Source organism: Mastigoproctus giganteus, chromosome 8, assembly GCF_048544385.1.
Source record: "Mastigoproctus giganteus isolate SK-2022 chromosome 8, ASM4854438v1, whole genome shotgun sequence".
Classification (NCBI taxonomy): Eukaryota; Metazoa; Arthropoda; class Arachnida; order Uropygi; family Thelyphonidae; genus Mastigoproctus; species Mastigoproctus giganteus.
Window position 1 is genome coordinate 190,189,102 of NC_143582.1, and position 19,913 is coordinate 190,209,014.

General features: G+C 34.5%; 1 protein-coding gene across 1 annotated transcript in view; it reads left to right on the forward strand.

The window, feature by feature from the left end:
• LOC150082099 (uncharacterized) overlaps positions 1-19,913 on the forward strand; it is a 365,646-nt gene that overhangs the window by 288,234 nt on the left and 57,499 nt on the right. The window contains exon 16 of the mRNA XM_090379102.1: positions 1,888-2,113. Coding sequence (XP_090235228.1) covers positions 1,888-2,113 — 226 coding nt within the window. The remainder of the gene's footprint in view (positions 1-1,887; positions 2,114-19,913) is intronic.

The window sequence follows — 19,913 nt, forward strand, 5'->3', positions numbered from 1 at the left end:
TCAGAAGCATATGGTGTTTCATTATAAATCTGACAAATTAAAACTAAGTACTGAACATATAGCTCCTTTGTGTGCAGGGTCATCGAGATTCAAAACGTAATTTCAGGTTACAATAATTGGTCTTGTGGCACTCAAATATACTTGATGATGATTAGAATAGAAGTGGTATATCTGAAGCAACCAGCTCTTAGCAATTAAAATATCCTGATATTAAATCACTAATAGTTCTTCAATAACCAAACACAAAGTAAGGTGTTATTTATTAAACTGTCAAAGTTTGGTACCTTACCTTCCAGCTTTAAATAATTTATTGCTGTTTGAAGATATTTTATTTTTTACTGAAACTTGGCATAATTCAACTATATATAATTCTGAATTGTTTATTCCTAATTATAATGTAATAAGAAAGAACAGAAATAGTACAGGTGGTAGTTTAGTAATGATCTGTAGTTTGAAAATAATTGGAGTAATGAATTATGGAATAATTAATCAATTAAAATGCCTCTATTTACAAAACTTTATGTACTATTACTTCTTGTCTATCCCCCTCCTCCCCTAGTAACTAATGATATTTTGCAAGATTTGGATTTAATTTTAGAAAATCTCATACTAACTCTACAAACACCTTCTCACTTAATTATTCTGGGAGACTTCCCAAAATATCTATAAGTCTACCGAATACCAAAATAGTTGTACAAAGAACCTTATTAATATTATGAATGCATCCAACTTAAAAAACAGTAAATATAATTCCCAACTAGGAAAAATGTCTTAGAATTGATCTTTTCTAGGGGGGAATTAGGATATACAGTCACTTGTTGATTTTTTGCATGTAGTCACAAGGCAGTTATATTTAAAATCTATGCAGATAAGTAATATGTGGTATTAAATACAGTATACAAAAATATTCTGTAAAGCTCATTGGAATGAAATAAAAATTATTAAGTTTGTGATTCTCTAAGTTGGGAATAAGTCATTAAAATAGAACCACTAAATAAATCAGTTAATAATTTTATTGATGTAATTACTCAGGTAATAAAAGATTATGTCACATCTATATCATTGCATAATTATAAATATCCAGTATGGTTCAGTGCAGATCTCAAAGAAAAATTGCATGATAAAATGAAATCTTGTTCCCCTATGAAGATTAAAATACAATTTGATTCACTTTTGAAACAGATAAAACAAATTATACCTAAAACTAAAGAAAAAATTATGTAAAATCTTGAATCTCAAGTGTATCTAAAAAGAATGGTGTTATTCATTCTGGAAAACTTTGTAAATTCCCATTGAAAATTAAATCTCATATAATAACTACTGTAAATTATAATCAATCTGAGGCTTCTACACCCAGTGAAGTAGTTAATCTCTTTGCAGATTTCTCTTCTATAATTATTCTATTACTATACTATTATAATATGCAGATTGTATGTTAACATTACCATGCCAGGTATAATTTCCTAGCTCTAATCCTCATCAAATAATGTTGGCTCATTTAGAATGGGCAGTCTGGTGTTAAAAGCAGCAACCAAGTAGGTATTTGTATTATGGTTGTCAGGGCCAAACAATCACTTTTTTGTAACTTCTGTTACATTACTTACTTGGAATATGAAATTATACTCCATATGTTGTCTTTAGAATGAATGTTCGGTTTTGTTATCCTAATATTTTGAGCAAATTTCCTTATTTCATCCATTGTTGCCTGGTTATGGTACTGTGCAGCTCAACTTATTATAAATTCTTGTAAATGCCTAGTCAGGAATAAAAAAAAAATAAAAAAATAAAAAAAATAAATAAAATGTCAAGCATGCTGTTAAATAAGTTGAATTTTAGATCACTTATATATGTCTTTTTTTTTTTTTTTTTTTTGTTTTCTCCCTCCAGAAAATCATCAACCTACAAATATATTGCCCGAACCCGTTCCATCTGGTGTTGAAATTGATGTTAATGCATTATTTGCTAAGTTAATTGCTGCAGGTATTGTGAAGCCACCATTAATAGAACCGTCGTCAGAAGATAGCAATGCTCCTGTGGAAGAGAAAAAAGAAGAGAAAGTAGCAGAAAAAGAAAATCTTCCTGTGATAGAATTAGCACTCGAATCCCTTAAAATGTAAGTTTTAATAATATATATATAGAATATTATTAGAAAAAGTAAATCAATCCAATAATAAGAATACCATCAGGGACTTAAGAAAACGCAAAAAAAAAAAAAAAAAAATTATTATTATCGCTTTTTACCGACAATCTAGATGACTTCAACTGGGGCCAACCACCCAGAATGAAGGCAAAAAACGACAAGAAGTTCTCTGTTTCTGTGATGATCAATATATGCTAAGTAATTTAAATCTAAACCAAATATAAACCAGTATAGGCCGAATATAAATCAAATATAAATAAATCGAATGAAGATAATTAATTAAGAAAAAATTTAATTAATTAAGAAAAAATTTTGAAATATTAGAATCAAAGGGAAGAAATATAAGTAAAATATAAATGTAAGCATATATTAATCATCGTTGACCCGACAGAGAACGTAATTTAATGATTAAAATAAGATTAAATATATAATACATACTACATTTGACCGTATCTAGGACATAATGTAATAGTCGTCAAAATAATAAGTGGTGCCCCCTATGTGATGGATACAGTAAAAATAAATAAATAATTAAATTAACGCAAAGAGAAACATGCAGATAGTAAGAAGAAAAACTAAAGGAGTAGGAAAAATAGAACCTGAACTCCACAAAGGCGAAAAATAGTGGTATAGATAAGAAATAGTTTCTCCTACGTCCTCGGATTGCCCTAATAATTTCGGAGAAATAAAAATAAAGAGTGTAGGACAGCTTAAAGGCATTACAAGATATTAGCATTAGCATTAGCATTAGTAGAGGCATTTGATGCAAGAAAGCAAGCTTATGCAGCATCAGCCAAAAAAAAAAAAAAAAAAAAAAAAAAGTAACATAAATAAATAAAAATAACCACTTCCACTTCACCCCTCTGTTCGTTCGAAATACCTGTCCAGCTGAGCCTTAAACTTATTTAGGCTATCAACTTCCACGACAAGGGATGGAAGTCTGTTCCACCCACCAACCACCCGCTGGCTAAAGGCAAATTTCCGCACATCTATCCTACATCTGTCTTTCCTCAATTTGAATTTATGCCCTCTCAGGTGATTTTTCTGAGCTAGAGGAAGAATCCCATCAGCATTGAGCATGCTCAAACCATTCAAGGCTTTGTACACCTCTATCAGATCACCCCGCTGGTGCCTAGTTTCCAGACACTGTAATTTGCAAAACTTAAGCCTTTCTTCGTAAGAGAACCCCTTTGTCCCATTCACCAATCTAGTTGCCCTTCTCTGTACTCGTTCCAGCAGCTCTACATCCTTCCTGAAATGAGGCCTCCAGGCCTGTATACAGTACTCTAGGTGTGGCCTGACCATTGCCTTATACAAGGGAATAATCACCTCCTTATCCCTGCTAGAAAAATTTCTATATATCATTGACAATACACCATGAGCTACTCTTGCAGCTCGTCTGCACTGCTCAGAGAACTTCATATCTGCCTGCACCACCACCCCCAGGTCCCTTTCATTCTCTACCACTGTCAGTGTAGTACCACAGAGTTGATACGTTGCTCTGGGGTTGCTGTTTCCCATATGTAGTACTTTACATTTGTCAATGTTAAACTTCATTTGCCACCTCGAAGCCCATCTGCTCAACCTTTCCAAATCCTGTTGCAGCAGCATAGTGTCAGTAGTGTCCTTGACAACCCTGCCAACCTTTGTATCGTCTGCAAACTTGGACATTAAGCCTGATATACCATCATCAATATCATTTATAAATACAGAAAACAATAAAGGCCCCAATACTGAACCCTGAGGGACTCCACTAATAACATTAGTCCACGATGAGCAGTGTCCATTGATTACCACTCTCTGTCTTCTCCCCCTCAACCACCCCTTTATCCATAGCAGCAACTTGCCTCCAATGCCACACTGCTCCAATTTGTGCAGCAGTCTTCCATGTGCAACAGTATCAAAAGCCTTTCTAAGATCCAAGTATATAATATCAAAGTTATTCCCTGCATCCAGTTCTTTTGTGACTGCATCATAGTATCCAATCAAATTGGTCAGGCAAGACTTCCCCTTAACAAAACCATGCTGTGTCCTAGCTATAACTGAAGTCTTGTCTAGATGATCCTGCAGTGCTTCTTTCACCAGTGCCTCCATTAATTTTCCGGGAACAGAAGTTAAACTCACAGGTCTATAATTACTTGTGTCAGCCTTTGATCCCCCTTTGTGAATTGGGGTCACATTTGCACATCTCCAGTCAATGGGTACCTCCCCTGAGTCCAAGGAAGCTCTCATAATTATGGCTAAGGGTTTGCTTACCTCCTTTGCTGCCTCCTTTAATATAACTGGATAGATCCCATCCACCCCAGGTGCCTTTCTTGTGTTTATCTTCAACAATTTCTCCTCCACTTTGCTCTCAGTTATTACAAGATTCTCTAGCTTACTGCTAGAGTTGAATACACCTCTGGCATTCCCCTCGCTGAATAACTCCTCATGTGTGAATGTCGATGCAAAATATTCATTTAGTTTGTTAGCTACCCGAGCAGGGTCATCAACAGTTGACCCATCGATCTCAAGTGGACCAATCTGATTCATCCCCTTCCTTCTAGAGTTTACATAAGTAAAGAACTCTTTGCTGTTTTTCTTCGCATCCCTTGCCAAGGATCTCTCGTAATCTGCCTTCGCCTGCCTAACCTCCTTTGTAACTTGGTTACAGATCAACTTGTATGTATCCCATGCATTTTTCTTCTCTGCCATATGCCTCATTAGTTCATCTGACAACCATTTAGGCCTAAACCTTGAACAATATTTCTTAGTTGGTATGTAAAGCCTAGTAGCTTCCACGATAAGTTCTTTGAATGCTTCCCATTTTGAATTTGCTGTTGGCAATATCATCAGTTGATCCCACTGTATAGAATTTAAATACTGTCTCAGTCCATTGTAGTCGCCTTTACGAAAGCAATACCCCTTCCCTTTACCCCTAATGGTAGTTACCTCTTTGAGTAACTCCCACTTCAGCACACTGTGATCACTGCCACCAAGTGGTTCATTTATCTGCAGATTCTGAATGCATGAAGAATCACTACTGATAATCAAATCAAGAGTATTACTCCCTCTAGTTGCCTCCCGAACATGCTGATGTAGAAAACAATCATCCAATAAATCCACAAAAGCCTTGCTACTGTGTGAGTGACCAGCCCCCAAATTCCAGTCAATATCTGGGAAATTAAAATCCCCCATTATAAGACTCTCTGATTTACTGGCCCACTCTATTTCTCCGAACAGTTTCTTATTATACTCATCAGAGTCATTAGGCCTATAGCACACTCCTACTCTCAATTTTGATCTCCCAATGCTTATGTCACACCAAACTGACTCGACACTGCACTGTCCAGCGATGTCGACTGGCTTCACTTCCTTGGATTTTATGTGTTTCTTAATTAATAGCATAACCCCTCCTCCCTTCCTATCCTGTCTATCCTTTCTGTACACATTGTACTCCCCAAATTCCAGTTCTGCATTTCTTATATCTGTGTGACACCACGTCTCTGAAATCCCCACAATATCTGCCTTTGATGTTTTGAGCAATACCTCAAATTCATCAAATTTATTTACTAAACTCCTAGCATTGGTGTACACACAAGTATACATGCACCTGTTCTTTTTCTTAGCTACCCTAACACAACCCATGTGTTTACTTGTACCCCAATGATTCCCAGCAGTCTCTGAAATATCCTGCATCTTATTTTCCAGGCTGCGGCTCATTCCAATAGAAGCAGTGCAAGAATCACTTTCACCTCTGCCAGTGGCTACTGTTAATCTATTAGTCCTTGTATCCCCCCAATCTAGCAGTTTTCCGACCCACCTAACATTGCCTCGATAGCATCAGCAAACATTCTTGCACCCTTTCTATTTAAGTGTATCCCATCCCTGTAGAAGCAGTCTCTCCTGTTAACAAGTACAGACCAGGCTGAAAAAAATTCTACCCCTTGAGCCCTGCACAATCTTTCCAGGGCCGAATTGATTGACAGGGCTCTCATCATATACTCCCTCCTATCGTGTCTGGGCAGAATATAAGTTGTGGCTCGGGTATGCCCGGGATCGCAAACCCGTTCCTATAGTAGGACCCTGAGCTGAAATATATATATATATATATATTTCATATATATATATATATATATATATATATGAAATAAGTAATAGATAGAACAGCAAACTGACAGAATAACAGCTAGCCCTACAGATAGCAATGAATCAAAAAGAATGAAAGTGAGTGCCAACTATAAATTACATATGGATTTATTTCCTAGTGAAAATAATTAAGTAGTAAAAAAGGAAAGGCTTTTGCCGAATAAAGGCATAAAGGAGGAAGAGTAAGGATAGCAATAGCACCTCAATTTCCCTCAACTTACTTTAATAGATTTTGAGGCATAAAATTTAAAGTTAGCAAGCACACAACTTATCTGCTTGCCAACTTTAAATTTTATACCTCAAAATCTATTAAAGTTGAGGGAAATTGAGGTGGTATTGCTATCCTTACTCTTCCTCCTTTTTGCCTTTGGCAAAAGCCTTTCCTTTTTTTACTACTTAATTATTTTCACTAGGAAATAAATCCACATGTAATTTATGGTTGACACTCACTTTCATTATTTTTGATTCACTGCTATCAGTTGGGCTAGCTGTTATTCTGCCAGTTTGCTGTTAAATTTAACATAGATTGGTGCTGTTGCTATATTTTGGACCTAGACTAACTGGCAAATAGTGGCACCTCCATAGCCAGGTGGGAAGGAGCAACAGTGCGTAGCATATGCTTCTTGATTAGACCGGGGTTCGAGCCCATCACCACCAAATACGGAGGATGCAGAAAGGTCAGGGAATGACCACCGCATATCCAGAAGCAATATGGCCTTAGTTGCTAATGTTCCTTAAAAAAAAAAAAAAAAAAAAACCAAATAACAACAACAACTGGCAAATAGTAAACAGAAACAGATAGCCTTAGCCAATTATTGATGATATATTGAGTGGTGCTAGACCTCATGAATGTACCATTCAGTGTATCCTTTAATCAGTAATTTGCTTCATCGTCATTTTATTATTAATTATGTGTTTAATTATAGGGTATAACACTGAAGTCCAACTTAGTTTACTTAAATATTTGGCCTTATTGCCCAATAGATATACATTTACTCTGAATACCTATATTCTCTTTTCTTATTAAATTTCATTTGGTATTTAGGTCCCCTTTGAATACTGTTTAATAAACACTAGTGTGTGTGTGTGTGTGTGTGTGTGTGTGTGTGTGTGTGTGTGTGTGTGTGTGTGTGTGTGTGTGTGTGTGTGTGTGTGTGTGTGTGTGTATATTGGAATTATGTCAAATGATGTTTAGGTATAAATAAATAAATATTGACTCCAGCGTTAATGCTATTGTCTGTGGACAATTAGAAATTACACGTGCATGGGTAGTATATGTACTTATTCATACATTATTATTTTTAAATTGTGGTACTACTTGGGAGTGTCAGGTTTGTAGTGACCCCAACCAACCCGCTATTTATATTTAAAACTAGCCCTGGTATGGATAGCCTTACATATGAAAATATATAAGATACATATAAAAGCAACTAAATTAATGACATTTTAAAAAAAGCTGGAGAAATTGGCAAATGTTAGTGAAAATAAATGAAAATTAACATTCCTCCTCATGGTTATACCTCTGCTACTCCTCAGGGGCTTTGAGCAGACATAGAGCCATACTGGAGGAATGTATTATACATACCCGTTTCTGTAATCTCTATACCAGTTTTGCAGGTTAAATACTTGGTGGATAATTTGGAATTATAAGAGTAATCTTATTGAATATATGTACTTAATTTTATATAAGTACTAAATTTTTAGTAAACTGGGTGGTATTTGTATATTACAGCAAACTGTGATAGGAGATTCAAAGCTCTACGGGTATGTAACATATTGAAATATCATAGTATCTCACCTCCATGTCCTGTGGTGGTCAGTCTGAAAATGTTCAATTTCCCGCCAAAGTTTTCGGGAATCGCAGACATACCAGGTTTTATCCGTGGTGTGATGGTTAACCTTGCCATAGGCAAAGTCACATGCTTTGCATTCCTGAGTGTGGACTGGTGTTGATTGTAATTTAAAGCTTGGTGGGAAGCAGATACAATATGATATCTAACCAGGGCTAAAAATGATAGAAATAAATGGTAATAATTGACATGGTGGTAATTAAAATAAAATGGGAAAAGATGGGATGATAGTTATTAAAACTAAATGTGTTATCCGTAGGGTGTGGACTGGCAATGCTTTTCTAAGGCATGACAGCCTCTTTCATTGTGAATATTAACCCTGTGTTTCCGTGCTTGTAATTAAATCTCAGTTTAGTGGAAATGCATTATATCTGTATGGTGATGATGACCAGTGTATTTACCTTCCTGGTGTTAATAACTCTGCTAGTGGGGTATTTTTATTTTGGACATCCAGGTATCGAGCCACACCTATGTGCAATTAACCTGGAGTTCAAAAGGGGTCCAAATTATAGCTCTAATTAGAGCTTTTATTCTCCATTGAAAAAATTTTTTCTATGATACTATTAGGAGTTTTATTAAACCTACTATAATGCTTTCTGGGCTCTTTCATATTTGTGTAATTCTGTTGGTTTGGTTTCTGATAATGTTTCCATGTATATTTTTGGTTAATTTAGTTTCCCAGTTAGTTTAATTGCTGGGAAGCCAAACAGGTCTCTTTTATCGTAGTATTTGATGTATACAAAGTCGTTTGTTATAGTGATTTGACTATCTAGGTAGGTGGCTTGCAGGTTGCTTTCTGTGTTGGGTCTTTCTATAGTCAAATCTTCGGGGGATAGATTTTTTTAGCCACGTTGTCAGTCTGTATGGTTGATGACTAGTACATCGTCTATGTACCTGTAGTAAAGTGTATTCGTGTCAAATGGTACCAGGGTTTTCCCTCCATCTCCGCGTAGTATACATTGTCATGTGAAACAGAACACTGTTGAGGCTAGAGATTTAAAAGTGTATAGATTTTGTACATGTGTACTGTCGTGCACCGTTGTTCATTTAGTCGCTGGACCCCTACTGAGGCCCAATGTTGCCCACACTTGGCCCCGTGGAGGCAGACCAGGTACACCAATATTACAATTATTTACTCTGGCAGGCCCTGCCACCTAATTTCCTGAGATTTCAGTGGCTAGGGCCTATGTTAAAAAAAAGGGGGGTATACACTAGAGGTTTAAATAAGGCTGAGATAGGCTTTAAATGAAGGTTAGGTTAATTTTTCACATTGAAGTTTAGCAGCTTGAAGTCGGGACATTCACGGTTGGTCAGTAAAGGTAGAGTGGGAGAAGACTGAAGGTTGGGGGGAACAGGTAGAAGTATGGGAACGAAAGAGAAGGCGATCCCAGGCGTGTCAGTGGAGCAAGCCCCACCAGGGGAAGAAGGGGGAGGCAGGGGAGGGGATGAGACAGAGGCCCATCTCTTCCCCCTCCCTGCCTAGGAATGGGGTTTTAAAAGTGAAGTGGGCAAGGGTGCCCTGTTCAGATGTACCTGTAGTATGTGATGTCTTCTTTAATTTTATTTTCATAAAAGTGCAAATAGAGGTTGGCTATGGAGCATGAACTACTTGATCCTATAGCCACGCCTCTAATTTGCACATAGATGCTATTACCCATCTGTATGTAGTTGTTTTTCACATTAAGGTTGATGAGTTCTATCCAGTACTGTTTTTTACATCCTAGTTTATTTTGATATTCTATGTAATATTCAGATAGTACTTTTATCAAATTATCGTGAGATATACTAGTGAACACATTTTTGAAGTCATATGCGTATACTTTGTTTATATGGTTGTTTCTAATATATTCAATGTACTGCCTGTTATTGGAGATGAATTTTATGTTTGTGAGATTGCTGGTTATAATATTTAATTTGGATTCCATTATTTTGCTAGACATATTGTTGTAGCTGTTTCTACAAGTGGTGATGAACCTTTTCTCTGTAGGGTCTTTGTGGAATTTGGAAATCCAGTAAATGTATGGATATAGGGTGTTGTCCATTTTTAATTTAATTTTCTTGTGTCATATGTCATTATGTTAGGGGTGGGGCTGATGAACTTATAAGTGTCACTGTGGTCCAATTCCTTTTAGGGTGTCTATATAGAATCTCTTACAAATGATGCTGAAATTGTTGTTTGCTTTGTCTATATTGGTGATAATGAACTTTTTTTGTAGGTTTTTGATTTTTTTGTTTAATACTATTTAAATTGTATATCTTGTGGTCATATTGGTGTGTCACGATGTCTCTGAATCTAGTTAAGATAAGTTTTGTGGTAATATTAATCCATCTTTGAAAAGCTTCCACACTGGGATGTTGTATTTGTATGCTGTTTTGTATGCAAATTGCAATAGATCCATATTAATGGAGTTGTGTATGTTTTTTAAGTAAATTTTGGAGTTGGGTCTGAATTTTGTTCCTTTGCTCATCACTTCTTGTAGGGTATTGTCTTCTACAATTTTAAAGTCGCCAGTTAATATGTGGTTGTGATGTGGATCTATATAATTTTTGTATTTTTCTTCATGACGGAAACAGGGCTGATCTGCAATGGCCATGTTGGCTATTGTGTTTTTGTAGTTATAGATAGTCATTCCTATGGGTCTGTCATATCTATGCCTGATTTCTATATTGATATTATTTATTGGAAGAAAAGTTTTAGTTTTATGCATGATATTTCTGAGATTAATGTAGTCATAGACCTGATTAAGAAATTTTATTGTGCAATACTCCAATACTCTTTGTTTGTATTTAGAAGTAGCAGAGGTATGACCATCAGGAGGAATGTTAATTTTCATTAATTTTCACTAACGTTTGCCAATTTCTCCAGCTTTCTTTAAATTCATTTATTTTAGTTGATTTTATATATCTTATATATTTTCATATGTAAGGCTATCCATACCAGGGCTAGTTTTAAATATAACTAGCAGGTTGGTTGGGGGCACTACAAACCTGACACTCCCAAGTAGTACCACAATTTAAAAATAATAATGTATAAATAAGTTAAGTATATATATATATATATATATCGTATGTAGAAAGTGTGGAGAAGAAGATTTTGTTTAAACCTATTGAATCTACAGTATACACCAGAAGTGAACTCGACTAAATGGATAAGGAATGTTGCGATATATGGTAGGATGAGGCAACCAGGTAAGATATGAAAAAGAGAGAGATAGTCTTTTGTTATTATCCTAAGCATTGTCTAGGCCGTGCTCACACCACCTGGAACTGCTTATATATTCTTCTCTATAAATTCTGCAATATTTTCACGATTCCGCTACCTACATTTGAAATTACGGTCTACACTCTTCATTACTTCATCTTTGTTGTTTGTTTTTCGATATATTTTTGTAATTTATATAAATGGAGCCACAAGACAATGAATACATACTACATGGGCAGAGTAGTCTAAATTTGACCCCGGGGACACATGCTCTGTACAGTAGCAACATGACGATCACTCTGTACATACACAATTTGCACACACAGGACAGAGCACAACAGCATCTAATGCTTCTAACTTGGATAAACATGAGATCTATAACCTTAAATACAATATCTGTAAAAATAAACTATGTTTAACATGTCCTTGCATGCACCTGCAACATATAACAAATAACACTACAGATCCTACCCTTTGTAAATCCAATAACGTTATATACCTAATAACAGGCAGAACTTGTAATATAAAATACGTTGGACAAACGAGTAATAAACTACATCTCAGACTAAATCTGCACAAATCAGACATCAACAACTACAAATATAGACACAGTAATAATACGGAACAAGAAATATAATATATGCACTTTCAAACACACAGCTTCACCAATATATACATATCCATACTAGCACACATTATTAGCACCGACATTAGAACTAAGCAAGAAGAATTATTTATGTTAAAATTAAAAACCTTATACCTATATGGTCTGAATAATAAATTCAACCATAAAATTATTACTAGTAACATAGCAGACTTGTATACAGTAAACCCCCGCTATTCGCGGGGGTTACGTTCCTGAGAAATGTCGCGAATACCGAAAACGTGAATACTGAGTTATGGCTCCCATAGTAATAAAGGGGGTTCCGATCCAAAGTATGAAATATATAAGAAAAACTGTATGAAATATATAAGAAAAACTAGTCTAAAATTTTGTCTATGTTTGTATGTATTATATATACCTTCATAATATGACTATGTACACAGACAGTACATAGTGAAAAATCGAAATGAAAATAAGAAACAATTTAATATTAAATGTAATATTTATTAGAAATTTCAAACAAATCTTTCACACCAGCGCCTTTGCTAGCTAAAAAACCTATCCCGCCAGTGCTATCACCAGTTTTGCTAAAATGTTGATAAAGGAGTTTTGCCTTTTCACAAATGATGAGTGAACTTAACGGAATTTTATTTTGAGTTCGGTCTTCTATCCACAGATTTAAAGCCTTTTCCATTTTTTCTAATTTAACATCATGAGTTACAGAGCAAATTTTTGAAGCAACTAGTGCATTTTCACGGACACTACGGCGGATTTTTTCTTCTGATTTCTTGATTGATTGTACCGTTGACTCATTGATTTTATAATGTTTTGCCACTGACGAGACACTTTCGCCATTAGAAATTTTATCTAATAACTCAATTTTATTCGCTAATGTCATCACCTTCTTTGATCTTGTCACATTTCTCTTGTTATTCGTAGCCATATTTTTCTACGGGTTAGAAAGAACTTGTCCACAAAGTCACTTTCTTCTATTAACACACTAGAAAAAGTCTGTTTTCACTAACACACTGCAAAAGGTAGATTTTTCACTTTTGTAAGCATATCAATTTATAAATTTATTCAATTTATAAGCATATAAATTAAAAGCAAACGGCAAAACCTTCCATGACAAGCGCATAGCACATAGTGAACAAGGATTAGTGAGAAACATCCACGCTCGCGATTTTTTCACCCCTCTCCCCCACCCACTGACTGCTGTTTTGACCGGGAAAGATGATTTTAGCCACACCCATGTTTTTTTATGGCGGAAAATGTTCACAGCTTTAAAATTCACATTTTTTTAGGTTTCATTATATATTATATATATTTTATATATGTATTTATGTTTTTTATATCAGTGAAGGGGAAACACATTTCATCATAATAACGTAAAAACCCACACAATTCCAGCTATCAGTATTATCGCAAATGCAATTAGATCGAGTTTACTACCAGTTTATAACAGATTCCACTAGCAGGAACGCAACTGGAAATTGTTTTATGGTAGTAACCTCTAGAAATGTGCTTTAGTAAAATGTGAAGTGTTAATAGTGTATCTCCGCCTTTACGTTGTTGTTTATTCAGTTGCTACACATGCACAGCTTTGTTTATGTGTATCAAGCATGCCTCCTCATTTTGTAATTGTGCTTTATTCTCTAAAAATGAGTAAAATACTTAAAAGGTGTGAAAAGGAAGTGTCCTGGTGAAGACACTGCAGATTCAGAGAGAAAACGAAAAGCAATATCGATAAACAGAGGCGGACTGAGTCAAAAATTCTTACCCGGGAAAATTTGTAGTGGCCTCATACTAGCGTTTATGGCCAAAATCACACTGTCCTCCATCCTCTTCTGGCCTCTGGCCCACCGGGGTTTCCCCGGTAAGGCTTATGGCCAGTCCACCTCTGTCGATAGAGAAAAAATATGAAATTGTGAAATGCTTTGAGTGAAATGAAAGACCATGTGATATTGCACGTGCTACAGACCTAAATGAGGCAACACCGGGAATTAGAAAGAATGCAGAGAAAATAAAAACAATTTTCATTGCAGGAACAACTCAAAGTGTAATTAAAATCCATTAGATTAAGACACCTGTTTGGATAGAAAAATCAAACAAAGAACAAGTTTGCTTACGATAGAAGCAAAAGCATTAGCAATATTTTATTACGTAATAGTCGTAATAAAATACGTATTTTATTACGATTATTTATTGTGTTTGGTAATGTTTTCGTTACAAATGTGTGTTCAATCTTGAGTGGCCGGCACCTAACCCTATTTTTCCCATAGGGCCTGTTGTTTATATTGCACGATTTTGCATTGCACGAGGGTTTCTAGGGACACAACTATCGTGCTATACGAGGACTGACTGTATAATTAAATTCTACAGCAAATCTCATAAACATTCTAAAAAATTTAACAAAACTAACAGTAAAATTAAGCCAAATTTAGGCAATTTTGATGCAACCCTTAAAGATTGGGACAAAAATAACATACATGTACAATATATACATAACTTACTTTTTAGCACTAAACAGCATACTGAGAGCACTCCACAGGTTCATACACACATTGAACTTCAAATCCAAATAGTACATTCACATAATAGACGATATTTGTAAATTCAATCTTAAAAACCCACATAATAAAATGGGTACAGAAGAATCTATCATAATCTTAAATTTCCAAAGAAAAATAATGATAACATCAACATTAATAAATATATCAATCATCATAATGATTTGCTTCCTAACAATAGCCAAATCATCAACATAAAAGTTAGATATAAATTATAAGAAACCATTTGGGATGCTAGCCTGCAACTACAAATCCATAGCAGCCAATTTAATATCCTATAACACAGACATTAATGACTGCATCTGCAAACATAGCAATATGTAACAATATATTGATCCTGACCGTGGGCACATCATCTCAGGAAATTTAAGTATCGTTGCAGACCCAATACTCAGATATATACTAGCCCAAGGATTTAAATTCAGACCATGTAACAAAATAAATCTAACTACTTTCAAGAAACAGCTATATCAAGACCTATTAAACTACTGCTTTTGACTAGCACATAAACATAACACACCAATAGAGGCATACCATATGTGGATTAGCAATACATTCACTCTATTAAAACATAACTTTATATCACTGAGTTCAAATAGATATAGCCTGTACAAATTCAGCTATTATTACCTAGCTAAACTAAAGCAAAAACTGCTAGAGATACATAAAGACTTCATCATTACACCAGTAGTGTAATTACACCATCAAATAACTATTCCTTTATTTGCAAAACGTTTTATGCACACACTTTGAGAACTGAACTTAACTCCAGCAACACATACAAACCTGTATCCACTTCCTGCAATATTATTACAAAGAAACTTATAGCCTTTAACAAAAAATTAAAACTGAACATTAGCAATTACAGTCTGCCATATATATACTTCATTCCAAAATTCCATAAAAATCCCATACTATTCAGATTTATAATGTCATGTAAGAATAGTTATGTACACAGACCGGGCAAAACTCTTGAACGGCTACTGAAACCCTTGTTCAAAATCATACAAAATAGTAGAATTATAGCCAGCAACCTATCAGTATTAAAATCCTTACAGAATAACAATATTTCCAGTATACAAACTTTTGACTTCCACAGCTTATTTACAAATACAGGTGACCCCCGCTTAACGCTGATAATGCGTTCCGGAAAAACAGAGCGCTAAGTGAATCCGCGCTAAGCGAGCGCCGCATTCCCATAAAGTAACATATGTATTTGTGAGTTGCGGTCGGTGCCATAGGATATTCTTAATCAATAATAAACGGTAGTGAAAAGATGCACAAATGTCAGTCAAAATATTTAATATTCAAATATTTGTACATATAAAATATTCCGCATTACATGCGTATATAATTATTTGGTAACTACTTACGTATCAAAATTAAACTTAAAATTCCAATTAAAATCATGAATTTAATTGATCTAAATTGATTTAATTTAATTGATGAATTTAATTATGAAAAATGTGTCGATTTTGGGTTGAACTTTGGCCCTCTTCCAAATAAACTAAAAGGGGCATTAATTTTAAATTCCCTGCAGTTTAATTACCACCCAACAATAAAGTAAACCGATCCTTCGCCGCTTTGAAACCTGGCATGTTTTTTTCATCTTTCAATATGAAACTTCTTTTAGGCATTCGTTTCCACAAAAGTCCTGCTTCATTTATGTTATAAACTTGTTGAGAAGTATAACACACAATACCCCTCTTCAATAATTTTAACAAGTTATTTTTTGAAAGTTTCGGCTCTTTGATCTGCACTTGCAGCTTCTCCCTGGATTTTAAATCTATTCAACCAGCCCTTACTAGTTTTAAATGGTTCCAATTTTTTTTTTTTAGGTGAGTTTTCTTCAGATCATCATATAGGCTAATCTCTCTCTCTTTTTTATTATTTATAATATTTAACTTAACTGAATTCGCGTTGGATATTATCTTCAATAAAATTAGTTAGTCTTTCCATTTCAATCCTAATAGCCGGCCCTAGCCCTAGTTGCTTGCAGTGGAACAGCTATCTTTCCCGCTGCTAAAATTAATTCTTTATTATTATTTTTTTTTTTTGTTCTTACAGTTAATCTTGCAAGTCATAAATTTTGGCACACATCCGCTTGTCTTTGACCAGATCGATTCGCTTCAAAACGTCTAATTTGATTTTCAAATTCAGTCTTTTTCTTACATTTATAGTCTTCGTATTGCGCTCAGATGTTGTTGCTTCATTCTTATCGGCCATTATTAACTCTTTGAAAATTTTTCGAATGGCCGATAAGAATTTTTCATTCTTATCGGCCATTATTAACTCTGCGTTGGTTGCATTAATCATGATACAATGTTCAAGTAAACTGTCCGTTTCACACGATGTCTAATACTGTACTGAGTGATGACTAGACTTCGGATAAATGCATATAACGCAAATATTACAAGCAATATACGTGATCATTTATTAAAATGTTGATCTCCGAACTACGTAACAAGTCACTGTACTGCAATTAAATTAGCGCGCGAGAGAATTTCACTGAGCGTGAAATTCTCTGTGGGAATATTTCTCAGGTCGGCGTGGGAAACATTTTAACAGTATTTTTATATTCATTTTCAAGCTATCGACTCCATCAAATGAAACGATTTTGTTAAATATGCCAAAAATGCAATCTGTAAAAGAGCGTTATAGTGATCTATAACAGCGTTATAGTCAGATACAGGTTATAATATAAGAACAGCGTTATAGCGAATCAGCGTAAAGCGAACCGCGTTATAACGGGGGCCTACTGCATTGACCAATCCAAGCTAAAAACAGTACTCGAAGATATGTAAGCAAAATATAGAGAGAATATAATCTGCAATACCAATTACTGGAACAACCTAGTGAACTTATGTATCTCCAATAACTTTGTGTACGACGGCAAGACAAGTATATCTACAAACTAACAGAGCATGTCAGAAACAGAAGCAAGAACATTGCCATCTTTCTCATAATTTCAGTGGATGACCTCTGATGAAGACACTGAAATTGTGAAAAACACTGCAATGTAATCTTATTTTGGTCGTCTTTTCATTTCTTAGTTTTATTTTTAATTTCTTGCCAACTATCTGTCTCTCTCTTTTTCATATCTTACCTGGTCGCCTCATCCTACCATATATTGCTACATTCCTTATCCATTTAGTCGAGTTCACTTAGTGTATACTGTAGATTCAGTAGGTTTAAACAAAAATCTTCTTCTTCATACTTTCTACATACGATATATTTATATATATATATACACATTGTGGCTGTAGGGCACATTTTGCTAATGCAATGTCCCTGATCCATAATCAACATTCTTTCTTTTCATACTGTTGCACTCCACTCCCCATGATTACTTAGCTCCTTGATACTATTATTCTTTTATTATATATATATATATATATACATATATATATGACTAAAATAAAATAAAATGAAAATTAAGCCAGCAGCATGGCAAACTATTCCATTATATATATATATATATACAAACAATGACTTATGATTAGAATTAATGATAAATATAAGTCCAGCAGTCAGTTGTTAAGAAGAGGCAAAAAAAGTGTTTTAAAAAATTTATCTCCAAATCACTGTACATTATAAGCTAATTCTGGTTAAGAAGAGGCAAAAAAAGTGTTTTAAAAAATTTATCTCCAAATCACTGTACATTATAAGCTAATTCTGGTAGCATATTCACCTGGTATTTGTTACTGATAATTTCTGGTTTAGTAGCAGATTCTTTTCACAGATATCATTAACTCTAACAATGACTGTGGTATTATTTAAAGTAACAGATACATGGTTTTTGATCCATTACTATTTGCATGGGCAGTACATGCTATGCTATGAAGTAATTTAATAAATAAGTGGTTGCACTATAAGAGAGAAATAGCATCCTTTTTTGCATGGATACAAATATTACACAAATAATATCCCAAAATATGGATACCTTCTTCAGCAGGAATGCTAGAGATTATCCATATTTTAATGTTTTTTTTTTTTTTTTTTTTCTTGCATAGAGCTCACATACATCAAGTGCATGACTATTATGGCAACAAAAACAAAACTTAACAATTTGTTATTATGTGCAAGAAACTGATTGAATTTCACCATAGTGCAATTGTTATTGTTCATAATGACTAAATTAACTTGTTAATCAGTTACAATTCATAAAAATCTGCCACAGACAAACATAAAAGATTCTTAAAGTTTTAAACAAAAACTATGAAAATTCTGTGCAGTATAGTAAGAGTATTTGACTAAAAATTTTGATTTATTGATACTTACATGTACTTATCTTGTTCAAATGCTTTCAACCCTGTTTAAATCAAACTGAACATATTTTGGTCTATTGAACTTCAAATTAATGAGAATATACTAAGTGGTTCTCAGACTAGTGCCAGAGGTGCCCATCAAGGAATTCTGCCTCTCTGATTTGGAGAAGCTGGACATGTGCACAAGATGTGCACATGTCCAGCTTCCCCTTCTCAGAATATATTGTATGCCTAATGGAGATAAAAGCTTGAGAACCATCAGTGAATATCTTTCTGTGCAGACAATGCTGTTGTCACAGTTGGCATTCTTATAGCCTACTGTGACAATGGCATTGTCATAGTAGGCTATAAGAATGCCATTGCAGTACAGTGAAATCTCGTTAATACAAACTCAGTTTATACAAAGTACTCGTTTATATAAACCATATACCATTTCCCTGCAAAAGGATAGGCTTTTTTATGTAAATATATTCGTTTATTACAAAATTCGGTTAATGTTTATTACAAAGTATATTTTCATCCTGTTGGAAATAAATATTGTTATTTTGTAGGTTTAATACAAATCTTGTCACAGCCTTCCGATTATTGCTTGTGGCCATACGGTTCCCTGCTTCCCAAAGGATGGCACTGAATCGTTAGAAATTACTTTTGTGTAAACAAAACCAGTTTATGGTAGCACAATGTAAGTGCACTCTGAAAAACATCTATATGAAGGATGAGCTGTTAAATTAACAAAAGATAAATACAGTTTTTCCTAAGTTGTTTACATACACTCTCGCTCTACACAGGATCAAGGTCAGTTGCAATTGTTATGCCAGTCCAAAAAGAGTTTTGCTGCAGTATACAGTAATGAATTTTTTGTGCGATTTTATATAAGCTGATGTTTTTTTGTTTTTTTTTTTTTTGGAACTTGTGTCTTTAAATTAATTTAAAGTTTGTTTAAATTAAATCTCATCTAGCAGTGTTATGGTGGCAAAATGTTAACAGACAGAATTAACCTGGAAATTAAACTGAAAGTTGTACAAGAGGCTGATAGGATGGATCGAAGTAAAACAGACATTGTAAAGGAATACATCCCTTTTATCTACAATACTGAAAAAAAACCTGAAGTGTTTACACTGGAGCTGCTGTTGTTGTTTCTTTTTTTTTTT